The sequence below is a fragment of the Bubalus bubalis genome, chromosome 10 (genome assembly GCF_019923935.1).
Source record: "Bubalus bubalis isolate 160015118507 breed Murrah chromosome 10, NDDB_SH_1, whole genome shotgun sequence".
Taxonomy (NCBI): Eukaryota; Metazoa; Chordata; class Mammalia; order Artiodactyla; family Bovidae; genus Bubalus; species Bubalus bubalis.
Genome location: NC_059166.1, coordinates 5,934,205 through 5,958,944, shown reverse-complemented (window position 1 = coordinate 5,958,944; position 24,740 = coordinate 5,934,205). Strand labels below are relative to the sequence as shown.

Genomic DNA, 24,740 nt, shown 5'->3' with positions numbered 1-24,740 from the left:
GGACTGAAGTGACTTAGCACGCACACACTCCTGTACTGGGTGTACATGAATACATCTGATACTACTGAAATACCTAAATTTAGTTCACCACAACATACATATAGGATACCACAAATGTCACTATTAAAACTCAGTTTTAAACACAAAACATTGTTAATTTTAAAAGGGTGAAATATAATTTTAAGAGAAATGCCAAAATTTATATTTTATTCTTAGTTGAATTTTCTTAAGCTTTTTATTCTGGTTTATATTATTTTAAAGTCCTCTCCATATTTCTCAAAAAATAATAATTTTTCACCTACTTAAGTTGTTTCTGTAGCTATCTGAGTCAGGGCATTAAACATATTAGTAATAATCTAACTGGGGCATGTAGTACTTTTGAAACAGTCTCTGTGACAAGAAAGAATCTTGAGTTTTGAGAAGGTAAAGGAAGATAATTTTATTGGTAGTGAGAAAATCAATTGCTGTGGGGTCCCCCACGCACCCCCATATCCTCCTCCAGGGATTCTTCCTGACCCAGGGATGGAGCCCGCATCTCTTACGTCTCCTGCATTGGCAGGCAGGTTGTTTACCACTAGCGCCACCTGAGTAGCACACATGTCTTTAAACAAAAAATAAAATCATCCCCATATATATATATTAGTGTATATTTTTAATCTTCCGTATATCACTGGATATAGACTATAATGCCTTTCCTGGCTCCAAAGTTTAATCAGAAATGGGAAACTCATCACTCCAAGACCTTCCTTCAATTGCTCCCACTTTCACTTACCTTTGGCATTATTCAACATAACCAAGTCCAAAATTGGCAATTAAGATTTTTATTACAATATACCCACTGACAGAATTAGGCAATGCAACTAGTTGAGTAGCTGTACAGCATAATATATTGTACATTATCCACATGGTTTTAACACGTGAAGTATTTTTCTCAGGAGAGTACATGGATTTAATTATTTATGTTATACTTATTTGCACTGTGTAAAACAATAGCTGGAGTATGAGAAACAACACTTTTAGAACACCACCTTATAGTCTCCATGGCACTACCAGTTATGAATAAATGTCTAATCATCAGATCTAAAGATAATACTCTTCCTTCCTGTGTCCCTAAACCCCAAACTAAACTGCCTAAATATAGTTCAAACAAAATTATTTATATAATCATCTGTTAGAGAACAAGTCAGAATTAACTGATGGCTTTTAGATCTTAAATTCTTGCCTTTACATAGCTTTGCATGTGTGGGTGCTAGGTTGCTGCAGTCGTATCCAACTCTTTGCAACCATATGGACTGTAGCCCACCAGGCTCCTTTGTCCATGGGATTCTCCAGCCATGAATACTGGAGTGAGTTTCCATGCCCTCCTCCAGGAGACCTTCCCAAGCCACGGATAGAACCTGTGTCTCTCATATCTCCTCCTGCACAGAGAGTCGGGTTCTTTACCACTAGTACCACTGGGGAAGCCCCTATATAGGTTTACTGTAAATTTATTTCTTTTAGAATTATCCATGTATCAGATTATGTTGAATTAAAATCCATACAACTGTCTTTAAGACAAGGTGTAGACTATTTTTTCCCTGTAAAATATGGACAGCATGAATTTTGGAAATTTTCATATTTTTCTAATTCAGTTTAGATTTGTGTTAGAAAATGAATCTTGTGTAATTGTCACCTAAAAAGGCTCAAAATATTCACAAAAACTTATATATTTTTCTTAATTAGATAACCCATTCATCAGAAACCACATCATGTTAGAAAAGCAGGAAAAACTGGACAACATCCTTAGGTTTTACACTGTTGCAAACGGTGTCAGTTAGCAGGCATAGTCCTCCTAGTGTTGGATAGAACGTTTCCGATTTTAACATTAGTCTAATAAATAACTGATGTAAGAAGAGTTTATCAGTATGTAAAAACTTACATACTTTTTAAAAATCACCTTCCATCTTCTTGGATCAACTACAGGTGACTTCACATGCACTTGAGGCGATCACAAGTGCTTTAAGCCGCACCCAGTCAAGAGTAACTCCCCCTACCCCCCCCAAAATTCACCAAACCAATTAACACACAGTCTAGAGGAAATCTGTCATAATAAAATCCCCAAGGAGTAATGTTTTGTAATCACACCGTACATTTCCACTAATTTTCAGAGATAAACCTTTAATTTTTGGCTTAACAATCCTGGAAAAGGGGGACTTTTCCAGTCTTCTTCACTACAGTGTTTACAAGCAATTCTAACAGCCACCTCCAAAGCTTTATTCACAAAAATGCAGCTAGGTCATTCTGTATACATATATATACATATATATTTTTGCATAATGAATCGTAAATTCATTATGCTGGAAGTTTTACTCCTTGCTATCATTCACTATTAATTATTCTTTCATCTCAGACCTCCAAAGAGATTATCTAGAAGACAAAAATTCAAGAGCGAAAGAAGTTCAAATCCACCTGCGGGAATTTCTTTTGACCTCAAGCACCATCACCAGGCACCGGTCTACCAAGAGTTTAGCGCTTCGCTAGGGTTTCCCTTAACGAGTTCCCCGGACAGCGTGGGTCCCCTCCGTCCTCAGCGGGAAGACAGCCCCCCAAGGCGCCCCGAGTTGGCGCGGGAAGAAGAGCTTCCCCACGGACGCCCGCGCTGGAGCGGGCGGTGCGCTCGCCCAGGGCCCGCAGGACGCAGCCTTCTCCTCAAGGGCACCCCCCTGGCGAAGGCGTCTCCGGGGGGAAGCCTGGCAAGGCGGGCGCGGGCGGGGCTTGGGACAGAGACACACACGTCTTCTCGGGGAGCCGGCGGCGCAGGCTGAGGGGAGCGCGGACACCGCCACCCGCCACTGACAGCGGGCACCCGGAGTGGGGGGGTCCCCGCCGGGCGGGGCGGCGCGGCGCAGAGACGCTGTACCTGGCAGGTACCCACGTACCTATCATGGCCACTGGGCAGGCGGACGCGGCCCGCCAGGCGAGCAGAGTCCCACTCGCACCCGGGCGCCCACCTGCGCCTCACACGAGCGGCGCTCCAGGGTTAAATCGCTTGGGGCGCCCCTCCCCCTCTTCCCCCCGGCGCCCGGCCCTCGGAACGCGCACGCGCGAACGGCGTGCCGCCCGCAGCCTTCTGGGAGTCGTAGTTTTCACTCGTTAAGTACTGCCTCGGGTCGGTCGCCACCCGTCGCCCGCCCTTCCGGCCTGAGGCCCAGGAAATGTGTACGTCACCGGGAGGCGGGGCCATCCAGCCTCAGTGTTGACGCGTCGCTTAGCAACCGGGAGGGTTACCTTTGGAAGCTTGTGGCAGCTCTGGCCTCGGCCCTGCCCTCTTCCCGCCCCTCCCCTCCCCTCAACTCCCGGCACCTAGGAGCTGCCAAACATCTGGCTCGACCACTGCTACGAAGGGGTTGAATTTCTACCATTAACGCGCCTTTTTCCATTTTTTTCCCCCGACTTCCTCACATCCATAAATCTCACTGACTCTTTTACTACACGTTGTATGAGAACAAGACATTTTCTAGGAAGATGGTGGCAGAAAAAGAGACCCTGAGCTTAAACAAATGCCCAGCCAAGCTGCCGACGAGGACCAAGCTCCTGGCACAGCAGCCGCTCCCGGTGCACCAGCCTCACTCCCTGGTTTCTGAGGGCTTCACAGTCAAAGCCATGATGAAAAACTCAGTCGTAAGTGATCTTCCCGAATCGAATGCACTCGCTCCCAGTCAGGGGACCCCAAGTTGCAGAGACTGGCTGGCCCTAGGATGGATTCTGAGCCCATGTCCTGGGTGGTCTTCGCCCAAAATGGCAATTTATTCGGCCAGTAGCAGACGGTACCCAACAGGGTGTGGAGGTCCAGACTAGGATGTTAAGAAGGGGTCTCGGGCAACTGATGTACTGTGCCCGTTTCTAAGCACCTTCCTAATAACTCAGGGTTATTAGGAAGGTGCTTAGAATAACTAGCACCTTAGAATAACTCTAGACCACCTGAATTTATCCTTCAGCTATATACACAAAGAAAGATCCCCTTTATTTATTGATTCCTAAACTAGCCTCACTCAGAAAAGCGCCTTAATAGAAGGAGAGGGCTTAGAAATCATGAACTCCCTTGCAAAATTTAACATTTCTGATGTACAGCTGGGAACCTAAACTCATTAACAGTAAGAAATTTTATCAATTCAACCTAGACATTATAAGAATATCCTAGCATTTTTTCTAAGAAGATTCTCACAAAAATGCATGTTAGAGTACTGAGAAGCAACTTAATAAGAAGTCTGTTTCCAAATAGATCTTTTAAACTTTTAATTTTAAAATTTCCAAAATTTGATGCAAGTACTTCTAACTATTAATACAATTCATATTTCATTTCTATTGTTTTGTGGTAATAAAAATCCATTATTCTCAATACTATTAGGGGGGAAAAGTTTAAACTGCACATGGAGGGTTTCAGTATATGCATGACAGTTAAAAAAAAAAAGCCTTAAATGTGTGCTACACCAGGTTTTACTACTGACTAAGCACCTGGCTGAGAGTGATATATTCAATAATAAATGCAGCTTTCAAATTTGTGTAATTTACACCCTGGGAGGATCTGACTTATTGTGTAGCAACTCATATGTTGAATGAAGAGCCTCGCTTTCCAGTGTCACATTATTTGTTTCACATAAATGTTGCAAACTTAATACATTATTCCTAAACTACATCCTTAAAATATGCAAATGAAATAGATCACCTTTAGACCCAGAGGCCAGATTTCCACATTGCTACACAAAATGAAATTCTGATTATTGGAATGTGTGTCAGTTGCATTGCGATAATTATTCCCAGAAATAGACTAAAACTTTCTACTTGTTGTAACTGTGAGTATATCTTGTAAATAGGTGATCATCGGAGCCAAGATGATTAGTTTATCAGCAACACAGAATACCATAACATTCAAGCTAATTATTTCTTTTTTTTCCTTCTACTCAGTATATATAATTTTAATGATTTTCCCAATGTTATGTTTCTTCAAAGACATGTACAAAATTGGTCAGATTCTTTTTTTTTAGAAAAAGTATATGTATAATCGTGTTTATTTTTTAGAAACATAGCCTTTCACCTAAAGTCATGATTCTGGAAAATCAAATATTTCAGTATTGTCAAATGTAACAAGACTCAAACAACAACACAAAAAACTGATTATGAAGCAGCCTTAATTATAAACAACTTATTTGAGGTACATTATCTTCTTGTCTCCATATACTTAAGGAAAATCCCTTAGTGTAATAATAATGTCTCCTCGGGGATCTTCTAAAGAGGATGCGTCATTCTTTCACTTCATTTAGTGGGAATCATAATTGTTAGATGAAAATATTGTCCATCCATCCATCCATTCATTCAATCAATGATAATTTTGTTTGTTTCTAAACCTAAGATCTTGCAAAGCACAGTTCTGGGGATTTGTGATCAGCAAAACAAAGCCCCAGTCCTTAAAACTCCAAGGAAATCCACCACTAACAACAATGGACAGGTCTTAACAAAAGAAAGACACTTTATATATCCTAACTTCAATGGTGCAAGAAATAAAACCTTTCCTCTTCATATCCAATATTTACATTTCAACATTTCTGTTGAAATGTCAGCAGTATAAGCCCCTTTGCATTATATAGTCTATTGGGATTTCCCAGGCAAGGATACTAGAGTGGATTGCCATTTCCTAGGCCAGGGAATCTTCCCAACCCAGGGATTGAACCTGCATCTCCTGCATTGGCAGGTGGATTCTTTACCACTGAGTCACCTGGGAAGCATATAGTCAAAACACCCTTCTTTCTTAAGGTTTATTTCTGTTCAGAAAATAACACACTGATCCATAGCTTTTCGTGAATCCAACTCCTTGTTCCACAAGCCAACCCAGAAATCACTTTTCTAGTGTTAGGACTTGCCATCAGTTCCCTTTTTCCAGTACTCACTAATTAAATAAGCCTTCACTCCAGAGCACTTCCACAGAAGATTTACAGAACTGTATCCTAAGGAGGTATATGGAGACTTCCAGTGTACTTTGAAGGTGCTTCAGCAATACAAGCTTGATCATAGATAGATATGATCATGTGGGCTGTGCAAGCCCAAATGCTTAAACAGTTATAATCTATATATGTGAATGCAGAATTATTTACAAAACAATAATGAACATGAATGGATAATTAAAATGGCATAAAACATGTAAAGCACATAAAACAGTGTGTGGTGCAGTCAGTGATCATTTGTTACCTAAGGACTGAAGGTATGTGAGTGTGTAGATGTGTAGGGAGAAGGGCGTTAGAAGGGATGTGAGTGTGTAGATATGTAGGGAGAAGGGCGTTAGAACAAAGGGAACAACATAAGCAAAATCAAGACAGGGAAGAGTTGCAATTTAATTTGGTGGAAGCAAATAAGAATAGTGGGAGATGAAATTAAACCCATAGAATAGGGTTAGATCACAGAATGCCATTTTTAATTAGCTTCTTATTAACATTATACATGTCCATTGTGAAATGTATAAGTGACTTGGCTTAGTAAAGGAGGCTTCCCTGGTGGTTCAGTGGGGAAAGAGTCTGCCTGCAATGCAGGAGTCCTGGGTTGGGAAGATCCCCTGGAGAAGGAAACAGCAACCCACTCCAGTATTTTTGCCTGGGAAATCCCACGGATAGAGGAGCCTGGCAGGCTACAATACATGGGGTCTCAAGAGTAAAGGTTTCTCCTAGTTAAATAATGGGGACATTTTTAACTTTTTTTTTCACTAGTTCTCTTATAATTTCAATGTTTTATTTTAAAGCTTTGCTTCATCTTAATTCATTTTGGTTTAAGAAGCAAGGTATAAATTTATTTTATTTTTCCAAATTGATCAGCAGTTGTTTACGTTAACTTTCACTTGTAGTTAAACTGAATTTTATATATATATAAAAATCTTCCTGTTTAATTTGAATGATCTGTCACTGCTATATGTATATTAATCATAGTGGCTTTGTGCATGCTATAATATGTAATAGGGCTAGACATCTCTATTATATTTTGCTTTCCTAGCAATCCTATGAGGAGACAGAGAAGACCTTTTTTCTTTCCATTTAGCATATAAACCTGACAATTTAATTTTTTGTTGCTGTGAGTCATCTCTTAAATGGCAGAATGAATGAATTCAAAGAATGAATGCTGTAATTCTAGATTTTTCTAACTCAGGCCAGTCCTCTCTTGATCACTTTTTTATTGGCTTTGGTAGATGCATAACATGCAAGTGGAAAATGCACACACATCACGTGATAAATACTAAACCAAACATACTGGTGTAGCCAGAACCCAGATCAAGAAGCCTTACCAACACCACAGAACCCCTTCAGGACCTTTCCAGTGGCTTAGCGGCCCAAATGCATCCCAGGTTAATCTTATCCCAACTGCTGTCAACAGATCTGTGCATCTATTCAAAGAATCCTACAGCGTGTAGTTGTTCTGTGCCTGGGGTGTGGGATCACTGTTGTGAAATCCACCCACGTTACTGTGTATGATCATAGATCCTTCCTATTCATTTCTTTATATTATTTTCATGGGGGAGTATAACATTATGTATGGATCCATTTGTTTGTTGATGAATATCTCTGTGACTTCTAGGTTAAGACTTTTACAAATAGTGCTACTAGGAAAATTCTAGTATTTTTTAATTGAGGTATAGTTGATGTACCATTTTATATAAGTTCCAGATGTACAACACAGTGGTTCACAATTTTTAAAGATTATACTGGCATGCTACAGTCCATGGGGCCTCAAAGAGTCGAACACAACAACTGAACCGCAGCATACTTCATTTACAACTATTGTAAAATATTGGCTGTATTCCCCGTGCTCTACAGTAAGCCCGTGTAGCTTACTTACTTTATCCATAGTAGCTGTGACTCTCAATCACCTACCTCTATCTTGCTCATTCTCCCCTTCCTTCTCCCCGCTGGTAATGACTGGTTTGTTCTCCATATCTGTGAGTCAGTTTCTTTTTTTTATTCGCTAGCTTGTTTTATATCTTATAGTCCATGTGTAACAGACAATATTCCATGTGATAACAGACAGTATTTGTCTTTGTCTGTCTGGCTGATTTTGCTAAGCATAATATGTTCCTGATCCATCCATGCTGTTTCAAGTGGCAAAATTTCATCCTTTTTTTATGGCTGAGTAATAGTCTATTGTGGGCTCTTCTGATGGCTCAGTGGTAAAGAGTCTGCCTGCCAGTGCAGGAGAGGCGGGTTCAGTCCCTGGGTTGGGACAATCCCCTGGGGAAAGAAATGGCAACCTACTCCGGTGTTCTTGCCTGGAGAATTCCATGCACAGAGGAGTCTGGTGGGCTCTATAGTTCATAAAGTTGCAAGAGTCAGACATGACTAAACAAAATAGTAATCTCTTGTATATACTACCACATTTTTAAAATCCGTTCATCTATTGATGGACAATTAGGTTGCTTCCATATCTTGGTAACTGTAAATAATTCAGCTATGAACATTGGGGTCGTTCACTCACTAAGTCATGTCCAACTCTTTGAGACCCCATGGACTGCAGCACACCACGCTACCCTGTCCTTCACTATCTACCTGGGTTTGTGCAAACATTTGTCCACTGAGTCAGTGATGCCACCCAACCATCTCTACTCTGTCTCCCCCTTCTCCTCTTGCCTTCAATCTTTCTCAGCATCAGGGTCTTTTCTAATGAGTCAGCTCTTTGCATCAGGTGGTCAAGCTATTGGAGCTTCAGCTTCCGCATCAGTCCTTCCAATGAATATTCAGAATTGATTTCCTTTAGCATTAGACTGGTTTGATCTCCTTGCTGTCCAAGGGAATCTCAAGTTCAGTTCAGTTTAGTCGCTCAGTCGTGTCCAACTCTTTGCAACCCCATGAACCGCAGCACGCCAGGCCTCCCTGTCCATCACCAACTCCCAGAGTCTACCCAAACCCATGTCCATCGAGTTGGTGATGCCATCCAACCATCTCATCCTCTGTTGTCCCCTTCTCCTCCTGCCCTCAATCTTTCCCAGCATCACGGTCTTTTCAAATGAGTCAGCTCTTCGCATCAGGTAGCCAAAGTATTGGAGTTTCAGCTTCAATATCAGTTCTTCCGATGAACACCCAGGGCTGATCTCCTTTAGGATGGACTGGTTGGATCTCCTTGCAGTCCAAGGGACTCGAAAGAGTCTTCTCCAACACCACAGTTCAAAAGCATCAATTCTTCAGCGCTCAGCTTTCTTTATAGTCCAACTCTCACATTCATACATGACCACAGGAAAAACCATAGCCTTGACTCGACGGACCTTTGATGGCAAAGTTATATCTCTGCTTTTTAATATGCTGTCTAGGTTGCTCATATCTTTCCTTCCAAGGAGTAAGAGTCTTTTAATTTCATGGCTGCAATCACCATCTGCAGTGATTTTGGAGCTCAGAAAAATAAAGTCAGCCACTGTTTTCCCATCTATCTGCCATGAAGTGATGGGACTGGATGCCGTGATCTTAGTTTTCTGAATGTTGAGCTTTAAGCCAACTTTTTTACTCTCCCCTTTCACTTTCATCAAGAGGCTCTTTAGTTCTTCTTCACTTTCTGCCATAAGGGTGGTGTCATCCGCATATCTGAGGTTATTGATATTTCTCCTGGCAATCTTGATCCCAGCTTGTGTTTCCTCCAGCCCAGCGTATCTCATGATGTACTCTGCATATAAGTTAAATAAGCACAGTGACAATATGCAGCCTTGATGTACTCCTTTTCCTAGTTGGAACCAGTCTGTTGTTCCATGTCCAGCTCTAACTGTTGCTTCCTGACCTGCATATAGGTTTCTCAAGAGGCAGGTCAGGTGGTCTGCTATTTCCATCTCTCAGAATTTGCCACAGTTTGTGGTGATCCACACAGTCAAAGGCTTTGGCATAGTCAATAAAGTAGAAATAGATGTTTTTCTGGAACTCTCTTGCTTTTTCCATGATCCAGCGGATGTTAGCAGTTTGATCTCTGGTTCCTCTGCCTTTTCTAAAACCAGCTTGAACATCTGGAAGTTCATGGTTCACATACTGCTGAAGCCTGGCTTGGAGAATTTTGAGCATTACTTTACTAGCGTGTGAGATGAGCGCAGTTGTGCGGTAGTTTGAGCATTCTTTGGCATTGCCTTTCTTTGGGATTGGAATCTTAAGAGTCTTCTCCAACACCACAATTTGAAAGCATAAATTCTTCAGCACTCAGCCTTGTTTATGGTCTAACTCTCACATCCATACATGACTACTGGAAAAACTATAGCTTTGACTAGATGGATATTTGTCAGCAAAGTGATGTCTCTGCTTCTTAATATGCTGCCTAGGTTTGTCATAGTTTTTCTTCCAGGGAGCAAGCATCTTTTAATTTCATGGCTGCGGTCACTATACACCGTGAGTTAGTGTGTTTATTTCCTTCAGATATACCCCCAGGGATGGGCTTGCGGGGTCATATGGTATTTCTGGATTTAGTTCTTTGATGAATCTCTGCACAGTTTTCCACAGGGGCTGCACCAATTTACATTCTCACCAACAGCATACAAGTTTTCCTTTCTCCACTTCCTCATCAGCACTAATTATTTATGGTCTTTCAAATGATAACCAGTCTGACAGGCATAAGATGATATCTAATTGTGGTTTTGATTTGCATTTTTATGATGATTAACAATGTTGAGCATCTTTTCATGTCCCTTTCAACATCCGTATGCATGTCTTCTTCAGAAAAATCTCTGTTCAGTTTTGCCCATTTTTAAATTGGGTAAATTTGCTAAAATATAATGCTAAGTCTATGTCAAATATTACATTTTCTATATTTTCTTGTAGAATTGTATGGTTGCTAGTCTTATATGGTTGCTAGTCTTTAAGCCATTTTAAATTGATTTTTGTATATGTGGAAGAAAATATGCTAATTTCATTTTTTTTTTACATATAACTGTCCAGTTTTCCAAGCACCACTTATTGAAGAGACTGTCTTTTCCCCATTGTACATCTTGCCTTCTTTGTGGTAGATTAATTGACCTTAAGTGTATAGGTTTTTTTCTGGGTAGTCTATTTTTTTTCCATGTATCTATGTGTTTTTGTTTTTACCAGTATTGTACTGTTTTAATTATTGTAGCTTTGTAGTTAGTATGAAATAAGATAGCATAATACCTCCAGCTCTGTTCTTCTTTCTAGTACAGATTTTTGGAGAGTATATGTGTGAATGTCCAGGTTACTGCATCCTAGAGTATGAATATATTTGCTGTAGTAACTATATTAAAACCATTTTCTAAATTGATTTTTCAAATTTAAACTCCTGGCCAGCTCTGTATAAGAGTACCATGTGCTCTATAATTTCATCAATAATTACTGTTTTATTTTGTATTTTAGGTATTCTAGTGGGTATGTAATGTTACTGTGATTTAATATTCATTTTTACTCTAATGGAGTTTAAAACTTTTAAATTATTTATTGGCTATTTGATTCTCTTTTGTGAAGTGCCTTTCTATAGTTTTGCCTGTTTTTCTTTTGGCTTTATTCGGTGTATTTATCTGTAATGATTCTTATTCTTCATGTTTTATTCTAAATGATATAATAATGCCTGGAGGAGGACATGGCAATCCAAATGATATAAAGTAGTTGTCAAATACATATATTTTAAGTATAGTTTCCCCATTGGTGAGTTTCCTTTTCATTCTCTTATTGGTGACTTTCACTCTTCTATTTTTAAAATATACGTTTTTGAGAAAAAAAATGATCATTAACAGCTTTCTTATGTATTTATTTATAATGTTTTCCTAATCAGTTTCAATAGCTTTATAATGAGATACATATACATTGAGACAAAAGCCTTTGAAAGTAAATTGGAGTGATTAGAAACAAAATAGATGAAACAATAGTGAAACAATGAAATAAAATGTAATTAAAGTAGAAAGCTTGAACTTAAGAAAAGGGGGATCAATTTTTTCATTCATAAGGGTCAGTATATTTATTGATTGATGGTCAGATTTCCTTCTGAGCTTCTTGGCACCTGTTGTTGAGAGGGGAACCTTATACACTTTTCGTTATCACAAAAGAAGTAGCCTGTCAATCCCTGTAGGGCATTCTGCCTTTCTCTACACCGAATTTTCATGGAAATTCACCCGGTAGCATTTTAAATACATGCAACACACCATGCCTACATTTTTATTTCTTACATGAAATACATTGGTCAGTTTCACTCACAGGTGAGTTCAGTAAGGGCCGGGTAGGTGACATTAAAATCTATCTTGAGGAACTGGGTTTTGCATGAGACCAAATTCACATGGTACATGTGTGTAGACTTTTGGTGATCTGATCTGACCTGAGAACAGAATTCACAGTGCCTTCTGGAGAGTGTAGACTTTATTTTAGTTCTGGTTGTTCTCAGTTCATCTTATGAGAGGAGCAAGACAGCTGCTGATTTTGTAAAGTGTCAGAGAGGAAGTGTGTGATGCTATGAGACCTCAAGAGCCAAATGGCCTGAAAGAGGCTAGGTCTGGAAAGGCTTCTCAAAGAGGATCTTGTTTGGTGAGCTATAAAAGGTGAGGGGGACCCAGGGGAAGAGTTAGGGGCAGTCAGAAAAGGCTGAGACCAGTCAGACCCGGCTTCCTGCTCACTGAGTGTTCAGTCTTCATTTTATGCTTTCTTTTCCCCAAAGAATTATGTTGTAAATTCTATTCATTATGTGTATATCTAAAATTCTTTAAATTGTTTATGTTTTATAGACTATATAAGCAAAGTATATATGACTTTATGAAAGTATAAATACATAATACACGTGTGTCTATATAGCTTACATATTTACTTTGTATCATATATAATTATAATACTTTACATGAAGTTGTGTAATTGAAGATTCTTTTAACTTGCTAATATTTTACATGTCATCACAAACTCCCCTTGAGCATTTAAAAGACTTCATAAAATTCTGTTCTCTGAATGTGCCATCATTTCTTTAGTCATTCACTCAGGTTGCTTTCCGTTTTTTGCTGCTATACATGATGACAAAATTAATATTTATAAATATTTTTTCCATACTTTTAAATATCTCTTTGAAATATAAGTTCTGAAGTAGAATCACTGAATCCGAGTTCTCTGGAATCTGAAGACTCTGATGAAGGGTTGATGTAAACCCCTCGAGCCAGGCTTGACTGCATCTATGCTGCTCTTTATAGTCCGGGGCAAAGGCCTGGGGCTTTTAAGTACACCAACCCTGCCTGCCTTCCACCTTACCCACCTGCAGTGTGTTGAGGGGAAGCAATCTCTCAGTACCTCTGATACCCATTCATAATACATATTATAAATGGATTGGAAACATCTAAGGCTGTGGTTCACAGATTGCAAATTGTAATTACGTGTGTGTGTGTGTGTGTGTGTGTGTGTGTGCTGAATCATGTCCAATGCTTAGTAACCCCATGGACTGTACCCCCCAGGCTCCTCTGTCCATAGGATTCTCCAGGCAAGAATACTGGAGTGGATTGCCATTCCCTCCTCCAGGAGATCTTCCCTACCCTGGGATCAAACCCTAGTCTTCTGTATTAGGCGGATTCTTTATCACTGAGCCACTGCGTGCCTGTAGTCACCTGATTTCTGGGTCCACCCTCCAAATTTTCAATTTAACTGTTCTAATTGTGTCAGGCATTGTTTTATTGTTTAGTAGAGGTTCAGAGTGGAGAAGGCAGTGGCACCCCACTCCAGTACTCTTGCCTGGAAAATCCCATGGATGGAGGAGCCTGGTGGGCTCCAGTCCATGGAGTCGCTAAGAGTCGGGTGCGACTGAGCGACTTCCCTTTCACTTTTCACTTTCATACATTGGAGAAAGAAATGGCAAGCCACTCCAGTGTTCTTGCCTGGAGAATCCCAGGGACGGGGGAGCCTGGTGGGCTGCTGTCTATGGGGTCACACAGAGTCGGACACGACTGAAGCGACTTAGCAGCAGCAGCAGCAGCAGCAGTGGTTCAGACGGCTTTCCTCGCATCTCAGCTGATAAAGAATCTGCCTGCAATGCAGGAGAAGCCAGTTTGACTCCTGGGTCAGGAAGATCCCCTGGAGAAGGGATAGGCTACCCACTCTAGTATTCTTGGGATTCCCTTGTGGCTCAGCTGGTAAAGAATCCGCCTGCAATGTGGCAGACCTGGGTTCGATCCCTGGGTTGGGAAGATCCCCTGGAGAAGGATATGGCAGTCCACTCCAGTATTCTTCCCTGGTGACTCCCCATAAAGAGAGGAGCCACAGTGGGCTACAGACTGCAGGGTCACAAAGAGTCAGACACCACTGAGCGACTAAGCACAGCACCATACGAAGGTTCAGAACTTACAGGGACATAGTATTATACTATTCAATTTTTCCAGACATTTATTAAGCAGTGTTATTCCCTGCTGATATGTTGTATAATTATACATAATACTCAGATATTTCAGAGAGAATTCTAACCAATGTAACAATTTAAAGTATTGTAACTCAGTGATATGTTTAAAAACTGGTGAAGCCAGTCTCTCCTAATGGTGCCAAACTGAGGGGCATGAAATTCTATCTTGTTTTGATTTAATTTTGCATTTCCTTGATGACTACTGATATATTTTCTTTTCATTGTTCATCTCTTTTCTTTTTTCCCTCAGTGATGTGCCTGTTTCTAGCCTTGCTCCCTTTTCCTATTGGGTTGTCTGTCCTTTTCTTACTGATATATAGATGTTTTTTATATAATCTAAATATGGACCCAGCTTATTAGCTCCAAGTCTGTGACTTGTCATTATACTTTTTTTTTTTGCATTTTTTCGATGAACAGAAATTGTAAATTTAATTTTAAATATTTATATTTATCAGTTTCTCCCATTATTGTTTGTATATTTTGTGCCTAATTTCAGAAGTATTTTTGATTCTGATATATTGTTTTTTTGCACATTTTATTCATAAAATGTTTACATACAGATTATAATTGCATCACTAGATCATTTTTTGAGATGACAAGTAAGACTTTAATTTGATCTGTTCCATATGGAGCAAGACACCCATCCAGTACCTTTTATAAACAGTACCTGGCAACTCTCTGGTCTGTCCTATTTATCTATTACTAAGCCAGCATCCCACTCAAATTGTCTTAATCATTGTAGCTTCATAAATATTGATATTTAGTAAGGTGAGTTCTCCAAATTTCTTTCATTCTCTTTCACATTCATGGTCTCTTAACATCTATAATAATTTTAGAATAGATTGTCAAGTTTTATGAAAATCATTTTCATAATAATGTGAATCAGCCATTAAGTATACATGTGTCCTTTCCCTTTTGAACTTCCTCCCAACCCCACCCCATCCCAACCCTCTAGATTGTCACGGAGTGCTGTGCTGAGCTCCCTGTATTACACAGCCGCTTCCCAGTAGGTATCTATTTGACATATGATGATAATGTATGCGTTTCAGTGCTATGCTCTCAATTTTTCCCACCCTCTCCTTCCCCCGCTGTGTCCAAAGTCTGCTGTCTATGTCTGTGTCTCTATCTGTGCTCTACAAATACGTTCATCGGTAGCATTACAGGCCAGTATCACTGATGAACATAGATGCGAAAATCCTGAAGAAAATACCAGCAAGCAGAATCCAGCAACACATTAAAAGGATCATGCACCATGACAAAGTGGGGTTTGTCCCAGAGATGTTAGGATTCTTTAATATATGCAAATAAATCTGTGTGATATGACAGATGAGTAAATTGAAAGAGAAAAACTGTTTGGGGGATTTTGATTAAATTATGTTGGATGCACAGTATAATTTGGGGGCAATCATAATCCATTCTTAATTTGCTAAGGGTTTTGAAAAAATTGTGAGTAGTATTGAATTTTATCAAAGATACTTTCTGTACTTATTGAGATGATCATAAGATTTTTCTTGTTAAGTCTATGACTGTTAATATAACATTAATATCATCTGACATTCTAATATTAAATCATTCTTATATTTTTGTAAATTATGTAATTATGAAGTGTTCAGCTTAAAAAACAAGTATAAACTATTGACATCTCTTTCATTTAACAGGAAGCAAAAGAAACCTTCCCCATAACCCATAACAAGTTTCTTATATTTTATTATCCAAAACTAGGTATTAATGCCTTGGTAGTGTCTTAACTCAGTCTGACATAACAAAAATATCACAGACTGGGGGGACTTTAAAAACAGACATTTACTTCTCATAGTTCTGGAGGGTGGGAAGTCCCAAGAGCAAGGTGCTGGCCATTTCAGTTCTTGGTGAAAGCTTCCTCCTGGCTTACAGATGGTCCTCTCCTCTGTGCCTGCAGAGAGAGACTCTCCAATACTCTTATTAACTTGCTCATTCCACCCTAGAGTCCCCACTGTCATGATGTAATCTAACCCTAGTTACCTCTTAAAGGCCTCATTTCCAAACACCATCACCTTAGGGGTTAGGCCTTCAACATATGAATTTTGAGATATACTGATACTCAGTCACTGATACGTGGGGAGATGGGACTGCTAAATTTCCCTGATTGTTTGGGACTGGAGGAGGGGCCTTCTTCCTGGAAGAATAAATGATACTAGAACATTTACTGCTAGAACAAATGATGTTTCTAGAAACTAAAGTAAAACTTTCCTTTAAGAAGAAAATTAATTATGTGAACTACACTTTCATTCTGCAAAAAATAATTTATTGGATTTCAGTATGTTTTTCTTTTAATAGTGTGGATTTGAGAAATTATTTTCATTATAAAAATGAAGAATTATGTAGAGTTTGAAGAAAATATCTAAAAGAGAAAAAAGGTAGTAAATTTCAAACCCCCTTTTTTTTTTAATCACTCTTGAATTATTCCCCAAAAGCATCACTACATTCTTTTGAATAAAACTGTAGTCATCATATCATACAGATATTGTTAATATCTGCATTATATCCTCATTTGCTAATTTATGCCTTCTTTTTCTTTGTTTAGGTTTCCTTAAGGTTCATTATGCTCTTTGTTTCTCTCTTCATATACTGTCTTTTGAATTTATATACTAATTCTTTTGGTTTTGACAACAGATTTGTTATTTCCACTCTTGCATTTTCTTTTTGTGTATTTGTCTTATTATTAAAATGATATATAATTTTAGTTTAGCTTTCCTCTTTTATATGGTGGTTGTTTGTGAGAGATTATTTTCCCTGTTGGTTGGGGCTTTATAATTATGTTTTGATCATTATTTTTTTATTAGTAGATTTGTTGCTTCATGGTTTTATACTTTGGTTTCTACAGTTTTAGCTGTTTGAAATTTATTAAAGATATTTATTGATCTAGAATAGGATCACTTTCTAGAAATGTTCTATGAAACTTGAGAAAAGACTCTTTTTGTCTATACTTATTTTGGATTGTTAATTCCAAATGATTTGTCTAAGAGCAGAAGATTAAAAAGTACATCTGTGTAAAAATATGGTTACTATTTAATGTTATGTTATGAGTGATAAGGATTAGGTCCATCTTAAAACAAATTCGAAATAGGCAATAAGTTTTGGTATTTGTTCCTGTTTTATTCTATATTCCTACTTATTAGTCCACAAGGCAGCAATTTTTCCTAGGTTACCTAAATTCTTTGATGATTTTAAAAACGTAACTAATTGCTAAAATCCATTTATATCATTAAACGTTTGTGGCCCTTGTAATTTTGATCAGTAAGGAGAAAAACACAAAAGAAAACAAGTTACAAACAAGAACCGGAAAATAATGGAGAAAAACCACGTCAGGATCCATTGTTTTGCTGCTCCTTAGTCGTGCCAGAGGACCTAGCCAATTCCTGCTTTGCCGTTCTGAAAATGATGTAACCGAGGGATCTAGACTACCAGAACCTGTCTATAGTATTTTAATTATTTTATTTTCTGAAAAATATGTGTTTATATTTCAGTGTGTGTATTTTATATTTAAGTCCTTATAATGAGATTTTCGATAGAGGATTCAGGAAGATGTATTGGTTTTGCTTCTGCTCCCTTTAATTCCCTTAGGGGTTAAAAGTCCCGCTGTTACACTGACCACAGAGGTCTGGGGCAGTGCAGACTCGTTACTCATCAGCAAACAGTGACCATGTTATGGTGCGAAGCACACCGAAGCTTAATACATAGGGTGACCAGTGATTTTGTAGGACCCAGAAAGTGAGGCAAAAGACATTTAGATTTAATATTTGGGATACAACAACTCTGAAGCAAGTTTAAGATAATTCAGTTAGTCTCTCATAGAGAAGTGTTATGGTCAGACATTTACTTTTAAGAATCATAACCTAAGCAAAAATTTCAGATATTATTATCCATGAATTTGCTTATTTACCAAAGTTACTATCATATAGGGAAAAGGATGTGAATTGATTTATTATAAATAATAATTGTTATATAAATAATTTATATTTCAGAAGTATCTTTCTAAAGCAATTCAAATTAATGTCATTGTTATAGCACAGAATAGAAAAAATATTATATAATAAATGCCAAATAAAATAATGAATATGGGATAGATCGTGGCTAGCTACCTTCCTTTTGTGGTTTTTACTTAGAACAGAATCCACAGAGAAATATATTTCACAGATTGTCTATTCTAAACCAAATTATCTATGAATAAATAGTCCCTGAGAAAAGCAGTAAATCCATTACCAAATCTCATGTGTCTTGCACTTTGTATTTTAAGATAAAAGTTATTTTACATGATAAAACTACAACTTGATTTCAAAATTAAGTAGAATTATTTGGTGGTTTCACATGAACATTAAATATTATTTGAATTTAATAATAATTATATGTATTTTATAATTCTAAAATTATATATTTATAATGAAAATTAAATTATAAATTATAATTAAAATTATATATTTATAATTTATATATTTACAATTTAGAATTTATATAACATAGTGACTATTGACACAGAACAGCAACATTTGTATAAAATAAAGGTTAGTACTTTTAAGCAATAATGAAGGATGCCTCTGTATATACTTTATTTCTCTTTGGAATTTCCTGAGTATATGATACCATATTTACGTATTATTATACTAGATCATACACACATTCACAGGGATTCACATGTACAAAATCATCTTTTTTCATTTTTAAAGTTTTATAATAAATTCGTCAAGTATAGCTTTTACTAGTTTCAGGCTTCAGTGGCCAGTGTCTTGTAATTCTCTGGTCCTGTGCCTCTCAACACTTTGCACTGTGTTCTAGATATCCGAGATGATCAGTTGTATTTCTTGTTTAAGTATTTTGTAAAAGTAATTTGACTGTGAATGTCCATCTACACCTGTTATACATTTACTTCCTATTTATCACTTATGGAAAGAATATAGTGATTTCCTGATAAGAACTCCTCCCTTTTATAGGTAAAAAAAGACTTTCTCTAAGTCACATTTGGCCTTCTATTTAGGTGAGTGGAAGCTAGAACTGATGTGGAAGCTTGAACTGATGTGAAACTTATCAACACTTGGTACTTCAATAAAAAAATCACAAGAATGGTGTTTTAGATTAGAACCTTTAAAAACCAAAGGAATCAAAAACCTCAGGAGCATCTCAAAGGCCAGAATCAGCACCAATATATTAGGTATGTTGGATTGGATTGAGATACTTGAAGTGACTTCCATAGGACAAATACCAAGTTTTTCTTGAGATAACACTGGCAAACCCAGAATCATCAGGCTGATTCAGTCAGGGTAGAACTTCAGATGAGATAGACCTAGGAGATGGCTTAACAGGATTCAGGCGAGCCGAATGTTTGAGTCAAAATCCAAACCTAGAGTTCCAAAGTGATCCAAGATCCAAGCAAAAAAAGGTTAGTAATGGGAGGCAGAAGGCTCCGGGAAGCCAAAAAGATGCTTAAACCCTTAGTGGCCTGTTTGGAAAAGCACAGACTGGCCTTGCCCTCTGCGAAGGGTGGAGAGCATTCTAGGGTGCTGATGCTGAAGGGTAGAGAGCATTGTAGGGTGCTGATGCTAAGCAGGCTAGAAAATTGTGACCACTGTCAGGCTCATGTAGACAAGTTCAGTGAAATAATTCTGTTCTGTGAAATAATTGGTCTATCTTGTTTTACTCTGCTTTGAAACCATAGATCTCACCTCTGTCTGTTCAGTCATCTGCAAGTAATAACAAGTGACTTTTGTCAGTAATGAAAGTAGATTGGAGTGTATTTGCTAAAACATATTAAAATTCTGGAAAACAAATTCAGAACGTACATTCCAGTTTATGGTGAAGAGTCATTAATCTCCTTTCCGTTGTCAATTGCTTTACAAAATGAAAATCATTTCCTCAAGTGTCAGCTTGATCCTTGCACAGAGTTGATAAAGTCGTGAGAATAGCTTATCAGGGCTTAACAGTCACTGACCTATGCCTGCTTCCACCATCGGACCCCAGGCCCACATTCCTTCAGTTCTACCTCTTAACTTTTTCTTACTTTAAATTAATGCAGTTATTTCAAATATGTAAATAATATTTCTTCTTAAAAGACCGTTATTGTGGTACTAACAATAAACTACATAAAGTATAAAAGTGAATACATTTTGGCACACATATACAACAACAATCAAAATCATGCAAACTTGTCCATTAACCCCAATCCTTTTGCAATCACTCCCTCTCTCTCTCATTTTCCTGTCTTTGCTTTCTGTCGTATAGATGAGTTTGTATTTATTTATACAGAATATAAATCTTCCTGCAATGCAAGAAACCTGGGCTTGATCCGTGGGTCAGAAAGATCCCCTGGAGAAGGGAATGGCTACCCACTCCAGTATTCTTGCCTGGAAAATCTCATGGACAGAGGAGCCTGGCGGGCTACAGTCCATGGGGTCCCAAAGAGTTGGACACGACTAAGTGATTAACACTTTCACACTTTCATGCAGAATACACTTCTTTCTCTTTCCTGGCTTCTTTTTCAGTCAACATAATTACTTTAAGAGGCATCCATGTTGCTGCATATATTGATACTTCATTCTGTTTTATTGCTTGCAGTATTACATTCATATGAAGATAGCACAGTTTAAGCACTCACTGTTGGTGAACATCTGAGTAGTGTCCAGTGTATGGCTGTTCAAAACAGCTGCTATGAACACTGGTGTACAAGTGCTTCTGTGGATATGTGTTTATCTCTCTTGGTCAAATGCCTAGCAGTGGACAAGTTGCACCAGCTGTCAAGAAGTCGAGAGGCTCAAAACCACATCATGTCAGCCTTACCCCTAGCTGGTACATGAAGTTATTAATGGGATAAGTTTATCCTTGTCATCTTTGAGGCATTTAAAAGAGCTCACAGAGCGTGTATAAGCCTGTTTATTACATGAGGCTTGTTCTTTTAGGCCTTACAGTACATAGAATAAAAGACAAAAAATAGTTTATTTCTTATTTTAATAAATGTAAACTGTATCACTGTGTACAGCACAATTTCATGATATGAAAATATCCATCATTGATTTATCTATGGTATAAACTATATAGAGGGCTTCCCTGGTGGCTCAGAGCTTAAAGTGTCTGCCTGCAATGTGGGAGTCCTGGGTTTGATCCCTGGGTCGGGAAGATTCCTCTGGAGAAGGAAATGGCATCCCACTCCAGTATGCTTGCCTGGAGAATCCCATGGACGGAGGAGCCTGGTGGGCTACAGTCCACGGGGTCACAAAGAGTTGGGCACGAAAGTATATATGGTTACTGTATGAGCTTTATTGAAGTATTGTTACATTAGGTTATGAAAACAAAGTTTTCATAATTTTCTCCACTAAATATATTTATGTTCCCATTCACTATCTCCATTAAAAGTTACCCAGTAGATATTAATATTTAGGATCTCATAAAAACTATGGTAGTTAGTACTTTAACATTTTCCTTCATTTGTTGAGATTTATCTGTAAATTTACATAATACTCAAATTTATATCTACCTTCATTTATTTTCTGTTAATGATATCTTGGGAATCCATCACATTTTATAAGGAACCATAAGTTTATTTCAGTCTAGGGCAAGTAGCTAGTTTTCATGCTGACCTGGATGCATATATGCAATCTAGTCCGTGCATTTTGAAAATTTGAATTCTAGTACATTAAACTGGAATAATGAACCAATAAAAATTTTTATAGCATTCAGAAAAATTATTTCTTAGACATGCACACTGTCATTTTACTCATTAAAGTTATTCTAGGATCATAAGTTAGGTCATGAATTCCTAAGCCTTGGGAAAAAATCAGGAGATCTTTTCTGTTGATCAAAGGGCTTGACCTGACTACAGGATAGCAAAATCTTGTTTTGGAAAGCTAGACTAGGCCATTTGTAGCTCGATTACCCATCTTCAGCCAAGAGAGTAAAATTCCGGGAAAACCTTTCATGCGGCATCGGTAATGCTCTTCACATGTTAAATACCCTGGCTTCTCACAGCTGCAGCTATTACTTGCATGTAGTCTCTGTCAGTGTTTGACATTGGTTTTAGACTTGCACATCCTCAAATGCTCCATCAGCAGATGGCAGGACTACTATAATTTCAGAAGGTTTTCATGGAGATTGAATGAAATGTAGTAGTGAAACAGACACATGCTCAGCAACATGGGAATCAAATGTAAAGTGCTTAGGAGATGGTGGTTTTCTATTTTCCCCAAATCTGCTAACATGTAATTGACCTATCCCATAACCTGACCTTTTTAAGAGTTTATAGGATTCTAATCTCCTTGATACTTTAGCCACCCGTGGTAATGAGTTATGTGCTCAGGAAGGTGTATTAATGCCTATGAGTCACTAAGGCACTATCTTGTGTTTGCCTCATCACTTCACTGGCCTTTGACTTGTTTTGCAAATACACTTAATTCAGTAAGGAAGATTGCTTCTCCTGAAGTTTTTCCATTAGTGAAAGGTGTTACAAACCATGTATGTTATTTTTATTTGGATGATATATATGGTTCAAACAATTATATATACGTGAATATTATATATATATATATATATATTGCTTTTTAGGAAGCACTTTAATATTAGCATACCATCTAAACATGTTGGTATTTCTGTTTTCTGCTATAGTTAGGATAATCCTTATATTTTAAGTAAATAATAAAAATCAAAGTAAAAAATTTTCAAATCTAAGTATTTTATATTGTGATTTGCAACTAAATGCATTAATCCAAACAAATAGAGAATATAGAGATTATTCACATCCCTATTTTGTTTAAACATGGGTGTCTAATTGTCATTTGTTTCTGCTTTAACTCAGTTCAGCTGCTTTAATTAAATGATGCCATTCATCTAGCTGGAGTCCTGAAATCTTTTGTATCTTTGAAAAATACAATAAAAAAAGGAATGAGTTCTCTCTATAAAATGTGGTTTATCTTCAGCTAGAATTTTTTTTTTCAAGATTTTAGTCTTTATCTTAATTGTGAATATCAAATAGAGGCTTTCAGAGTGATATGGGCTAATTTCAGATTTCTCTAAATCTACAAATATACTGTTCATTTTCCCTAGTCTGGGCCTAAATTGCTCTGCTTGCATTTGTAATCAGAAATTGATTGGGTTGCTGTGGAAACTGGAAGCGCGTATTGCTGGTTGAAGAAAAACCGAGGTAGAACAAGTACTGTTATCATAATTGTCTGTCATCCTAAATGCCTATCATCCAAACAGTACATGGATAAAATTTTCACACTGCAATCCCCAAATGCTTCTTTTCAGAACACTGCTTTGTGGTCACTCTCAACCCTCTAGATTGATTTTTTGACCCCAAATGACTTTGTTACATATTTAATTTATTTTCATGTTGAATTTTTTTTAACACAAAATTAAATATTTTCATCTTACCCACATCTATAATACACATTGTAGAAAAAAGCCTGAAGCTCAGTAAAATACTAGTTACTGAGTAGCCAGCCATGTGAAACATTTCCACTGCTGGCCAAGAGGATACAGAACTAGGGCAAAAAAATTCAGTTGAAGAAAGAATTTTTAACTTCTGGTAATAAAGGCAGCCTGGAAGAAGTGAAGGTCTATGTTACATAAAAAATATTTATTATTATAAATATTTATTATTTTTACATAATAAGGCAATTTATGAGTTTTACCATGTGAAAGAAAAGCTGACTTCTAATTGCCTTAGGTTTGTCTTATGAGAGCTGACAAAATGAAGGTTAATGAAAGAAATGAGAAAAAGCAAAAGGAGGGTAAAATGGCCTCAGCAGAGGCAGGAAGGAGGGAGATGAGGGATGATAAACCAGCATCTTCCAGTGGTACCCATTTCCATTAACACATGCAGTTTTTCTGGAGACTTCCATTGGTTCCCTGATTTCAGTGAGAATAAATGCAGAAAGTTGTGTGTGACTTTTAAAGTTTAAAACAAAATATCCCCAGTTCGCCATAAGTCTTAGGAAACCAGGGATTCATAAAAGAGAGACCAACTTGCTAAAGAAGGTTAATGGAACAGAGCATCTGTATACAGTAAGTCCCTGAAAAGAGACAGTATGGTGGCCCACTTCAGCTCTGGTGTGTCAGGGGAAAGAAAATTCTGGTACTTATTTTAGTTTTGTTTTTATAAATAGTGCCAGACTGAGCAAAGAAATCTGCTTTAGCGTAAAAATATTAAAATATACAATATATGTGACATTGTCTAAATGATGATTACCTGTTTTATGTACTGTTGAGATTTGCATGCTAGACACCTGGACTGTAGTGTTGGTACTCCATTCCCCCAATTTCTTCAGAAAGAAGTTCGAAACCTCATGGTTTCGAATGCTTTGTATAGGAGTGACAGACTGGATCTTTAGAGCATGTTCTTGTCTTCCCGTTAAGAGCTAAAACAAAGAAAAAATATA

General features: G+C 37.8%; 2 protein-coding genes across 9 annotated transcripts in view; one reads left to right on the top strand and one right to left on the bottom strand.

Moving 5' to 3' along the window:
* Positions 1-3,052, bottom strand: part of PRKN (parkin RBR E3 ubiquitin protein ligase) — a 1,206,600-nt gene extending 1,203,548 nt beyond the window's left edge. For all 7 annotated transcript variants that reach the window (XM_044924574.2, XM_044924575.2, XM_044924576.2 and 4 more), the window contains exon 1: positions 2,919-3,052. In XM_044924574.2, coding sequence (XP_044780509.2) covers positions 2,919-2,925 — 7 coding nt within the window. In that variant the 5' untranslated portion in view covers positions 2,926-3,052. The remainder of the gene's footprint in view (positions 1-2,918) is intronic.
* A 196-nt stretch (positions 3,053-3,248) lies between these two features.
* Positions 3,249-24,740, top strand: part of PACRG (parkin coregulated) — a 547,563-nt gene continuing 526,071 nt past the window's right edge. Inside the window, exon 1 of one of the 2 annotated variants that reach the window (XM_025294972.2) lies at positions 3,249-3,660. In XM_025294972.2, coding sequence (XP_025150757.1) covers positions 3,505-3,660 — 156 coding nt within the window. In that variant the 5' untranslated portion in view covers positions 3,249-3,504. The remainder of the gene's footprint in view (positions 3,661-24,740) is intronic. The other variant, XM_025294973.3, reaches the window with a different exon arrangement.